The 12994-nt window shown below is 34.4% G+C and overlaps 1 protein-coding gene across 1 annotated transcript in view; it reads right to left on the bottom strand.

Moving 5' to 3' along the window:
• The window catches only part of LOC107666836 (uncharacterized), a 26015-nt gene that overhangs the window by 11480 nt on the left and 1541 nt on the right, over window positions 1-12994 (bottom strand). Inside the window, exons 3-7 of the mRNA XM_016458321.1 lie at window positions 11858-11929; window positions 11685-11761; window positions 8797-8897; window positions 5582-5698; window positions 4195-4269 (exon numbers count right to left, since the gene is read on the bottom strand). Of these exons, the coding sequence (XP_016313807.1) occupies window positions 4195-4269; window positions 5582-5698; window positions 8797-8897; window positions 11685-11761; window positions 11858-11929 (442 nt within the window). The remainder of the gene's footprint in view (window positions 1-4194; window positions 4270-5581; window positions 5699-8796; window positions 8898-11684; window positions 11762-11857; window positions 11930-12994) is intronic.

The following is a 12994-nucleotide window of genomic DNA, read 5'->3' as shown; positions in this document are numbered from 1 at the left end:
ACGAAGCGGATATCGTCCTCTTTTGGAAGACCAAACAAAGTAGTTTTGCTTTCACAAAGAAGCACACAGCGTCTTCAGGATATGGCGGGGGCAACAATACTACAGCGAGAATAAAAGTTACGCCTTCTTTCTTTGTGTGAACATTTGGGCGGCCTTATGCAAATCTTCCCACATAGTGAGGTAGATATGTGGGGGCGTGTTAGAACGAGCCGTTTTAGGTAGGTGTGGCTGACTCTTAACTTTTATAAAGAATATCTCTTTGGATTTGAGACTTTAGTCTTTGCAACTTTACAGATCTTCTTTATGCACCAAGAGCTTGTAACACTCCAAAGAGAAAGGAAAAATTGAAATCGCATCATATGACCCCTTTAAACATTTTTCCTGACAGGTAACTACAAGTACAGCCAATAAAATATCCACAGATAATGGTGGCCAAAATGGTGCCAATACTCAGCCAGTCTTGTAAGAACATATTTTAATATTCAAAGTCATTTCATTTCATTCATTCATGTCTTTATGCCATAAAAATATGCTTGATGTCTAAATAAATAAATGTGCATGTTCATTTCTTATCTAGCTGAACTCAAATGAGGATCTCTAAGTAAAGAAAAAAAAGATAGACAGATAGATAGACAACACTCAAGGCAGAATAACGAAAAATTTCAGTACTGATTTTTTATTTATTTTTTTATTTTATCAGCCATATTAAATAAATTCCTGATTTTTATGAGCGTCATTGTGCCAATTGATAGACGGGATGCACAGACAGAAAATACTTTATCTTGGGGAAATCCCTCTTGAGAGAGACTTTGAAATCTGACAATTCTGACATGTTTACGTGTAAATGCCAGCGTGGGGTTTTCTGACAGCTGCTTCTGTTCCTTCAAAAGCAAAAACACAGTCTGTACTATGTAAACCTCACAGGAACTGTATTCAGCTGCTTTTTGTCAGCACAGCAAAAAAAAAAAAAAAATCAACAGAAAAAGACCATCTGTTCGCTAGCAACCGTATCCGAGATGACTGGAAAACCCAGCTAAAACCAGTGTTAGGAAAAGAAGCTGGTTTGTTTGTTGCTGGTTCAAGATGGTCCACTAGCTAATAGCCCAGATCACTTAAACTGTTGCAAAACCCATTTTTACCCAATTTTCTGATTTAACTTGGATTTTCCAGGATGGGTAGATTCAACTTGACAAGTCACCTCTGAAGTGCCAGATGATTTTCATGATCTGACAACTTGGGAGTATTTGCCGAGTCCCTGACCGCACATCAGAGATCAGACCGGATGAGAGCCGGGACACTCTGCTGCTCCGTTTTGTTCTCCAGCGATTAGGGGTGACTCATTTTGTCGGATATAACGGAACTCATTTTAGAGTGAGGCAGCGTTAATGAGACGCTCTTTTGATGTGGAAATCCTGCTGGCATGGGGAAGACGCTGATACCGTCTCTGCTGTCATCCTCAGGTGCGTCGGCTGTCCTTATTGGACACCGGCAGTTTATCTCTTAGTCGCCACACGAGGCTTCTTAAAAGGAAGGAGACGGCAATTACACAGACTTGTGACCCAATTAAATCCATTCAAAAGAACACGGAACCACTGCAGTCAGCAAACCAAAGAGTATTTATGGTTTGAGTTTACACCTCATGTAAAAGCCTCTCATCGCTCAAAGAATTAACGCCTGCTTTTGACACACCTTGGAGACACTTAGTAACATAAAATGAATCGGTAAGCAGGAAATGGGCCTAGAAAGTCATGTTAGTCAAAAAATCCTGAAGCAATATGTGCAAGTTTGGTACGGGAATTTAAATCATAATATAAAATTGGAACCAATCCTAAAAGATCCTATTGAAAGCAAATAATAAGAATTTAATCAAATAATAATGAAAATAAAACACATATCTAATTGTCTATATATCTGATACTGTAATCTATAGCTTTAGGAGATTTAAAGGAAATAATGCTGAAAAATAAAATAAAAGATGAACAATTTAAACTTAAAAACGTAAACAAAAATTAGAAACGTTGCCTTAGCAAGCAACTAAACTAAGCTGAAGTACTAAAATTAGTAAAACTGAAATAAAAATAAATAAAAGCTATATAGATATATATATATATAAAAAACGTATAAAAATGACAAGCACATAACAAAATGATTCAAATTTAAAATAAAAAAACACTGAAAATATGAAATTAAAAACTAATAAAAAAAAAACTATAACAGTACAGAAATAATACCAATATAACACTGTCAAGGATCAATATTACAGCATTTTTAAACACATAATTTTATGACAATAACTGCAGATAATAAAAATAGATTTAAAAAAATTCCAAGGATCATTCCAGCCTGTGAAGCTGTTCTAAAATAAAATTCTAATACAATTTTTCCCCAAAGACTTCATTTTATATTGCATGGCTATCACATAATCGCAAGCAGAACTGCTTAATACATCCTCAGCATCTTTAATTTAAACCAGCAGCTCTTGCTCTTTAAGTAAGATCAGTAATAAAACTCATATGATACGAATATTAACTTAAGCCCTGAGTTAATATCCACAACATTTATTTCAGTGTGTCTTAAGTAATTGGATTGCATGTACACTGTCTTGCACTCAATGGAACGAGCATCTATTAATCAAAGCGTAATTGCGCACATTTCCCAGATAAATGGCGCTGCTTCACCTCCAGTCATGTACAAATTAGTCAATCCGGGCATATTCATTTCTTATCTAGCTGAACTCATTCGAGTCGCATAATCGTGATAAATAATAGAGGTAGAAGTTTATGAAACGGGATATTCTCCATGAAGGAAGGAAGGGCTTTTAAAGCAGTGCAAAAGGGATCTCTGAGGAATTGCGATCATGTCACTTCTAAATGACTCCAATAGCAGGTAGAACGAGGCCAGGAAATGCGACTCTATTTCTTACTGACTTCCACTGAAATTGAATAGCTTCAGCATGCTTAACTATGGACATAAACTGCAACTAGCTGTAAATACCCATGTAATTGGAGCTGTACCTGGCTGTTTAAATATTTAATGAGTGCTTACATTGGCTGTATATTAGTGTCTGTGAGCACTGAGCAGCTCAGTTTTTGCTCCTTTTAGCTCTGACGAAAGATGTGGTAAATGTAAACATTACCGGAGTAAATATTTGCTTTTACAATGATTCAATTCAAATCTTTACCAAAAAAAGAAGAAAAAAAGTCAAATTAGAGTCACCAATCGGTTCAATTTGATTGGGACATTTAAAAAAATTAAAAAAATAAAAAATATAATAATAACATGGATTTTAGCATAAAATTCTTATTATTTGTACAAGTAAAATGCATTTTTAAAAGTAAAAATATTAAAATGGTATAATAACATGGATTATAAGGTTTTGTATAAACGTATGGAGTTTATGTCAGCTCAGGACAAACCAGATACTAAGAAATTCTCAAATATTTTTTTAATATGAATTTTGAAAATGTATTATTTTTATACTGAAAATATATATAAAATATATGTATAATAGGCTATATATGAACAGATTGTTTAATTTAATAAATTTAATATCTATATCATATTAATAATTCATATAAATATGTAAATTATATCTAAATATATCAATAAATATATATATATATATATATATATATATTTTAACATTTACAAATATACTGTATATAAACAAACATATACATACACACCACCATAAAATTCAGAAAAAAATCATTTCAAAGAATTCCATAGTATTTCCATGTATATTAAATATTAATGTAATATAAATGTTAAAGTTGCAATACAATAGTATCATTTTTGTCAATCAAATTAGATACTACAGCTGTGTATCAATAAATATGGAACAGGTCAAATACTTGATTAAATTAATTATTTTCCTGTAAAAACTAGTTAAAGGTGAAGTGCGTAATATTTGTTCCTATAGCATAACCAAACTTAATAATTGCAACAACAAAAAAATATTGTTTTCATTGTGTCTGGCCAGAGTAGTTTTCATACAGCAACAGTCTGTATCCTTTTCAGGGAAATCAACTTCTGAATGGCTTACTAAAAATAAAAGAAAGCATTTTAACACCTTTAAAAAAAATGATACACTTCACCTTTAATTTCTTCCTCTGGCTCTCAGCATTAGGATGGAGCTGGGATTTGACAAATCATGTTTGTGCCTCACACTCTCTCTCTCAGCTGATGACTCACCAGTACTGCTGCCACTTCTCCTCTTCAAAGACATCCTCTGGGATCGGATCGATCAACACCAGGTCAGACACTTGCCTGAAGAGACAGAGAGAGACGGTGAAAAGACCACAAAGAGGATGTTTCTAGAGCTCAGATGAGACCCCACACACCGATTGAGAAATGAACAGCATCTATCGAGTGAGATGAATGGGCTCAGAGCTGCAGCGGGGACAATATTTTCAGTCCTTGGGCGCTACAGGCCTGACGCAGCTGAATTTATGGGTCTTAAAGCTGCACATCAGAGCAGATGAAACGTTAAATCTGTCAGATGGAGGGAGGGTGGAGGTGGGGTTGGGGGAGTGTGTGCCGAAAAGTCAGTCCCAAGCTGCTCTGATGGATCTTTTGGTCGTGACAGGTATAAATGTCTGGAAGAAAAACCCTGTTAGGCATATATAACACTATTTGCCAATGTATTGCACACTACTGGTCAAAAGTTTGAAATAATTATGATGTTTATGAAAGAAGTCTTTTTTGCTCCTCAAGTCTGCATTTATTTGATCAAACATGCAGTAAAAACAGCAATATTTTGAAATATTATTACAATTTAAAATAACTTTTTTCTATTTTAATATATTTTAAAAAGTAATTTATTTATGTGATGGCAAAGTTGTAGTTTTAGTGTCACATGATTCTTCAGAAATTGCTCTATTATAGTGATTTGGTGCTCAATTATATACTTATATAATAATATTAATAATGGTTCTTATTATTATTATCAGTGTTGAAAATGTCTTGTTACCAATGCTTTTACGGTTTAATATTTTTATGGAAACCCTGATGTATTTTTTTCTGGATTCTTTGATAAATTAAAGGTTCAAAAGAACAGCATTTATTTGAAATATAAATATTTTGTAAGATTATAAATGTTTTTACTGTCACTTTTGATCAATTTAATGCATCCTTTCTAAATAAAAAGATTAATTTAATTTTTTTTTTTTATCTTACTTACTCCAAACTTCTAAATGTATCAAGGTTTCCACAAAAATTAAGCAGAACAAAAGATTTAATCAATAATAAGAAGAAATGTTTCTTAAGCAGCAAATCAACATATTAGAATGATTTCTGAAGAATCATGTGACACTGAAAACTGGAGTAATGATGCTGGAAAGCTTTGCATCACAGGAATAAATTATATTTTCAAATATATTTAAATAGAAAACAGTGTTTTTAAACTGTAATAATATTTCATAATATTGTTGTTTTTACTATAGTTTGATCAAATAAATGCAGCATAAAAGAGTTCTTTCAAAAACATTAAATGTAACATGCATTCTGTGGTGGTAACAAACTTCCTGACATGTTCAGATATGTGACTGACATTTTTTCCAAACAGAACAGTATGACTTACGTGTCATGGATGTGGCTGTAGAACCTGCCATTGAGCGTGCCCAACTCAGAGCCAATCAGGATGAAGGGTGTGGCTATATCTGCAGCCTTGACCAATCGATGAAGGTCATCCACCATCCTGAAGGATAAGAAAGGAGAGATACAGGTCAGGAATGAGTGCAGGTTTGTGCAAATAAAGTCTAGACATGACTCATCTGACAGTTCATTAATCACTGAGACACATTATGACACACATGTCCGTTTCACCTCCAGACGGGACGCCCACTGTCCCAGACTGCTGCCCAGTTTTTAAAGCGGTCAGTGATGTTACATGAAGGACAAACTGACCTCAAACCAGAGGCTGACATACTAAACTAATAAGCACTGTGTACCATGAGACACTAATGGGTTTTATTTCTGACATCCTCATTAACTAAAAAGGCCATGAAGATTCAGTGGGCACTGAGTGATTTACTGCAGTATTTCTTCAAGATATGCAGGGGGTCAAGAAAAACTAGAGACTGACCGACATTGCTTTTCTCAGACTGATATCAGTATAGATTCCATTATTCCTTTTTACAGAACAAATATTTAATATTTGTTTTATTTCTACTTTTTTGCATAATAAACCAAATTAAAATGAAATAATAATTATTATTATTTAAAATAGCAATAATTATTATTATTGTTGTTTATGCTATTACATTTATGCATGTTATTATTATATTTATGATTGTTTTGGGCTGTGTCTAATCATTAAGCACACATTTCTGGTGTTTCATTTAAATTAAGGTGAAAAGTGAATATTCATTATAAAAAAATCATTATGCTTCATATTTAATTCAGCAAGTGCTGTCCTGGTATTATTTAAGTGTTGGTTTGCATTTTTAATTACATTTTGTGCAAAATATAATATTCCAATATAAACATTAAATATAAGTATCAAATAATGAGTAAAGAAAAATGTGTGTAATAGTGGTTGATATTTATTCTTTGACCACACTGGAAAAAGATCAAGTTGAGCACACTGCAGGATACAGTATTACGCACAATGTTTTGTACAGTAGTATATATATATAGTCAATAAGTCTAAGAACAAACCAGCACATGTCCTTGTCAAAAATTAAAAATTTAATTAGTATGTACTATTGGCTTTCCTTCAACATCAAATCAAGTCAGTTTCCAAATGAAAAGGTTTCAGGAAAGAACAAAAAGGACAATACTCCACATTTTTGCTCCTGGCTTATTGAACTTTAGGAAAATTAAATCTTGCTGTTTGCCTTCTAAACGTGCCAGACAGAGGAGAAAAGAGGACACTGATAACCAACTCCCCGTCCTCTCACTACACATCACTTTAATGCATGAAGAAATGTTATCATGTCAACAGCAACAAGATAAGAGTGACTTATCTTCCCACATGTAGGATGAATAAACCTGAAGGCAGGATGTCTTGCCAGAAGACAAGGACAAAGACATCTCTGTCCTACAGCACTGATTGAATAGTAGAGCAGGCCAATGTCAAAGATACGAGACACACAGACACCTGCGTGTGGATTAAAACCATTAACATGGGAGGGGTGTTTCTTTGTTTTTAGATTTATTGCCTAATATAACCATAAAATCTTCATGTATTGTAAACAAGTACACTACAATTCAAAAAGGGTCTGTAAGATTTCTCTTTTTATTCATTTATTAAAATAATAAATTAACACTTACTAGCAAGGACACGTTAAATTGGTTAAAAAAGACATAATGTTACAAAATGTTTCTATTTCAAATAAATGCAGTTCTTTTAAATAAATTACATATAATTACATTTAAAATATATACAAATAGAAAACACTTTAAACTGTAATAATGTTTCACAATATTTTTACTGTATTTTTATTCAAATAAATGAGGGCTGATGAGCTTAAGTGACTTCTTTCAAAAATATATATATATATATATATATAGAAACTATAGCAATATCAGTTTTTTAAAATTGTGTCAGGAGGTCAACTTTTCATTTTATGGACCCAGAATGCTCGAATTGATGCTCTAATTGATGCCAATGTTATTTTTTGGTGCTGTCACACCTACAGTTTTGGAAAACTGTTTAGTTTCACTGCTGCACAAATATAGTTCATTTTAAATTAAAAAATGACTTTCAGCAAAATATCTGAACTTCAAACTGCTTTTTTGACCCACTTAAGTAAGTCTTAAGTACATCTTTATAAGTAATAAAAAAAAAAATTTATGTTCTTTGAAATATGGTTAAAGTGTCCTGCCTAATGTAGTGACAAGCATTTATTTAACTAAAATACACTTTGCAACCCTCTACATTGCGAGTAAATCACTCGCATATACGACTAAATATTCACTCTGGGCAACTAAATTATGTCTAATATTAGTCAATGGCTAATAAATTCTCAGATTTTAATCGCCAGTGTGTGAGCTGGAGGCTAAGTATAAGTTTAGCACAGATATATTTTAACTCGCCGAACACTCTGACTTCAGAGTTTCACTCTCCGTTAAGCGATGTGCTATTTTTCAGTTCATCTGAATGGATGTGCAACGCACCTATATTTAACGTACCGTGAACTCTATAGAGTGAAGGCGCACAACTCGCCGTCGCTTTGTCTCACACACACGCAGAGAGAGAGAGAGAATTGACGCACTACATGTAAACGATATTCTTTGTTGTATTTTCCTGTCAAAATAACAGCGTTCCTTTGGAATTCTTCAGCTTTTAAAGGGGTCATATGATGCTGCTAAAAAGAACATTATTTGGTGTATTTGGTGTAATGAAATGTGTTTATGCGGTTTAAGGTTCAAAAAACACATTCTTTTCCACATATTGTACACTATTTTTTCTCCTCTATGCCCTGCCTTTCTTAAACGCGTCAATTTTTTGATTTCAGCAAATCAGTTCGAGCGAAGCACACAACCTGAATAATATTCATGAATCCAGCAGCTCATTAATCCTTAGTGCATTTTATATTGTTCTTATTAGTTAAATTTCGTATCATTATTATCTTATCAGTATTTTTGTTAGTTTTTTCTCTTTTTTTTTTTTTTACAGAAACACTGTACTTTCAGATATTTAAAAAACTGTGCCATTTTACAAACATTTATTATATATATATATATATATATATATATATATATATATATACTAAAAAATGTACTAGCCAATGACGATTCAATTGCCAAGGTGTCCGTAGAGGGTTGTTTCAGACTAAGACACTTTCATACCTTCCAGTGGTTGATATTCCCCAGACTTTCTCTGTGCCTGTAGTTTCATTCTGCAGGGTTCTTCGGCTGAAACCCAGACCGACTCTGTCATAGGTGCACACCTGAGAAACAGATCACAGATCAGGTGTCATGAAAATGACAGCAGGAGAAACCTCAACTGACACTCAAAAAAAACAAAAACCTCGTTGATAATTCCTTTAGGAAACTTCACCTGCAAATAAAGTGTACATTAAACATATTGTAATATTCACAATGTTGCACAATTTAATGTTGCAACTCCTTTAATCATCAATTATCACAAATGTTTGCTACATCGTCTGGCTCTACTGGACAGTCACTGCAATGCAGGCCATCGGCAGGAATCTTCAACACTTCACAACTAGGTTTGTTCTGACAGCATGTCACAGAAATGCTTCACCGCCTCACTGCCTTGAATTACTAGAGTAATACAGCAGCACACGCTCTGAAAGCTGAAGTCTTGTAACTTCTCTGAAGAAGCAGAAAAATCAATAATGCCTTTATGTCCCTAAAGTAATGACTCGCATCAATGAAAACTGGTGCTGCTTTGTTTATTTAATGTTGTACACGACATCAGTGAAAGGCTTACTCTTATCATCCCCTTAATGGAAGAGTTTTCATTAGTTCATTCTAAATGGCAAAAAGCTCATTTAATCCCGTTAAGTAAGTGGTTTTTGTTTTGGAATCACATGCATAAAACATCCCTACGACCTGATAGATATCAGTGAAATAGGAGTCATTTTGCAAATGTAGGTTTGCTGACATGCCAGAGATGTGAGCTTGTGAATTATATAACATTTGACGAGAATACGACTAGGCAACAATAAAGTCATTGTCAGCAATCATCAAATCAATTGTGCTGTCCTCGCTGACTGTAAGAAAAAAACTAACACACAGTAGAGCACAACATGCCATTCAATTCGTAAAATAAAACACTCAAGTTACTGAATCAGTCAAACTGATTAGCAAATCATACAGAAGTCACAGGATCTCATTCAAAAATTAGTACACACAAATATGTGCATAAAAAACCTTTTCATGAACAAATCATGATTCACCAGTAATTTACTAAACTTTCTTCTAACTTCACAAAAAAATTGTAGAAACAACACATGAAGCCACACAGATGCAAAAAAAAAATCACATATTCTGGGTGGCCTTATAATCTTGTTAAGACTGAATTTATACAAACACATTTCATCATATACAGTGAAAAAGGGAGGAAAGCTACATAATCACATTTTCCGCTTTGTCTGGCCTCCAGAAAATTATTACTGATAACTCCTTATCTGATGATTAAGGTATACCAACCTGAGAATCATTTTCCTTGACAATATTTCTGCAATTACGTCATATGTTTGCCATCACCTGTTCACAATCAGATCTAGCAATGTAATATTCATGAATGAATCACTATTTATCTAATTGATCAAACAGGATTGCAAGTAGGTCTACATTTTTGGACAATTCACTCACAACCTTGAATCATTTGCAGTGGTTTCTGAAATAATAATGGGATACTTTATAAGAAAGAAAACAAAAAGAATGCTGGTTGGGGTGGATTTTTATGATACAGTTTTAGGCGATTTACTCACAGTCCACTGTAGGAAACAAAACTTGCAAATGTCTCTATCATTTGTCAGCGATGAAGCGGCTCTTTTGCTTGAGGATTGAGTTCAATAACCATGTCAACGTTGCAAATTTCATCAGTTATGAAACATGTTCAGTTCAGCTATAGCAGCTCTACAGAAGGCAATAGAGTTGTTATTCAGCACAAGTCAACTCAATGTTGATTCAATTTAGTTCAGTGTCGGAGTGGAGTGTCATTATTTTACTCAATTCAGTTCAAATTTTGAACTCATTCCATAGTGTCAGTGCAGTTCAATAATTCAAAATCAATAATATTACTGAATATTAACTGGGTCATTCCGTGTCAACTCAATCAGAGGTCCCCGACTCAAATTTCTGATTTTGCTAATAATTTTTCTGAAGAAAGATAAACATGTATAGTGATAAAAGCCAAAACATTAAATGTCTTGGATAAATATTTACTGAGTAATCCACTATTTTGTAGAGGGGGGTCAAAATGGCAATTTTCACCTGAGATTAGGAGCCAAACTACTGGGGGTTAAAAATGATTTCAGAAAGATGTCAGCGTCATGATTAGGCCTGTCGCAATAATCAATATATCGACTTATCGCACAATATATGTACATGACCTCAATCATTTTTGGTGACGTAATATATTGCCCATTATATTTACATAAAAAAACACAATAACATTTAAAAAAATGTTTTTTGCATTCCACTTGCGCCTGTGTCTTTTGCAGCTTCTCGTACATAATGTGGTGTAGTCATGAGGTGCTAGTTCAAATTTAAAAAATGCCTCTACAAAAAAAAGTTTCATCTGCAGATATGGCCTTGTTTGGGGACCTGTGCCTTTGTGCATACAGGCATCTGACTGCTAAGTAGGGATTGTGTTTTTCAGCAATAGTGTGCACCCTTAATTTACAGAGAAAAGAAGGTCAGGGAAAAATCTGTCTTAAAATGGCATAAAATGGTCTTAAAATGACAATAATATCACATCGCAATTTTTTTATGGGGCAATATATCGCACAACAAAAAGTTGTTATCGTGACAGGCCTAATCATTATGTTACTTTTACACAGAGATTGGTAGGTCTATTAGTAAAATCTGTTGACTTTAGCTGTCTTTGTTGCATTATGTGCCAGTGGTGACCATTCAAAAATGGGGAAATATGACAGTGTATACTGCATGTACAGAAAACACATTCATACATGAAGCTACATGAAATGTATTACCAGTTTCCAAACGTCCAGTAGTCGTGGTGGCAGTTTGTTTGAACTAACCTTTGTTGATAATGAGAGATCCTCCTGCACATAGTACCAAACATCTGAAGACATCCCTGCTGGAGCATCAAGAACAACTGAAACAAAAATGAAACATAATTTTCACTGTGCACAGTCCACAATATAAATATCACTCTTTTTCCATTTTTGGTTGAACTATTAATTTAACGTACCAACAGGTCGTCCGTGTCCTTTGCACAACAGATGGATCTTTTGGCCGAGGCCGATATCAATTAGCTGAGCACCTACATATCGAAAGAAATATTCAAACAAATGAGCTGGAAGTTACCAAACTGCACATGATCCTAAGGTCTTCCTGGGGCCTGTTTCATAAAACAAGTTTACCAAATAAGCCAGGTTTATTTCAGTTAGTCTGACGTATTGTCAGTTGATTTGGTTCAGAATAAGTCAGAATAACTGAAATAAGCCTTGCTTTTTACGGGGAAGTCATGGCCTAATGGTTAGAGAGTCGGGCACTTAACCCAAAGGTTGTTGGGTCGAGTCTCGTACCGGCAGGGATTGTAGGTGGGGGGAGTGAATGTACAGCGCTCTCTCCCACCTTCAATACCACGACTGAGGTGCCCTTGAGCAAGGCACCGAACCCCCAACTGCTCCCCGGGCACCGCAACATAAATGGCTGCCCACTGCTCCGGGTGTGTGTGCACTTAGGATGGGTTAAATGCAGAGCACTAATTCCAAGTATGGGTCACCATGCTTGGCCACATGTCACGTCACTTTCACTTGGTAAACTTGTTTTATGAAACAGCCTCTTGAAGAGATGATGAGGTCTCACCTGCGGCTGACAGCACCTGTCCCTCTCTCTGCAGGGAGGCATAGTTCAGGAAAGCTGGAGTGAAGATGATGAAGAGCAAAACCTTCATCCAGAAGGACACAACAGTCCAGCAGCTCCTCTGCGAGACAGGCACACCAGTAACACCAGAGTCCTCTGATGTCTGTGGTGGGAGAGTTGAAATTACATGTCAAGCAGTGGCATGATATACTCCAACTAAAACTTTTTTTCCAAATATTGTATAATTTCTATTATACATACAGTTGTATGCTGATAAACCAAAATATCGGCCATTTTCATAGTTTTTGCATCATCCAATAACCCTTCTGTTACTTTAAAAAACAAACAACAGCCTTGGCAACACACTAACTTTCATTTAATTTTGCAATCATGTAACCACAGTTTCAAATTATTACCTCTATTTATTTATTCTTCCATAATTTATTCATTATTCTTATTTAACGATTTACTTATTATTAATAATCTATAATTTAGAATAAACTATGACAGTCATACAGGT

This window comes from Sinocyclocheilus anshuiensis, unplaced genomic scaffold, assembly GCF_001515605.1.
Source record: "Sinocyclocheilus anshuiensis isolate Anshui unplaced genomic scaffold, SAMN03320099.WGS_v1.1 scaffold267, whole genome shotgun sequence".
In the NCBI taxonomy this organism is placed as follows: Eukaryota; Metazoa; Chordata; class Actinopteri; order Cypriniformes; family Cyprinidae; genus Sinocyclocheilus; species Sinocyclocheilus anshuiensis.
This window is presented reverse-complemented; position numbering and strand designations above follow the sequence as displayed.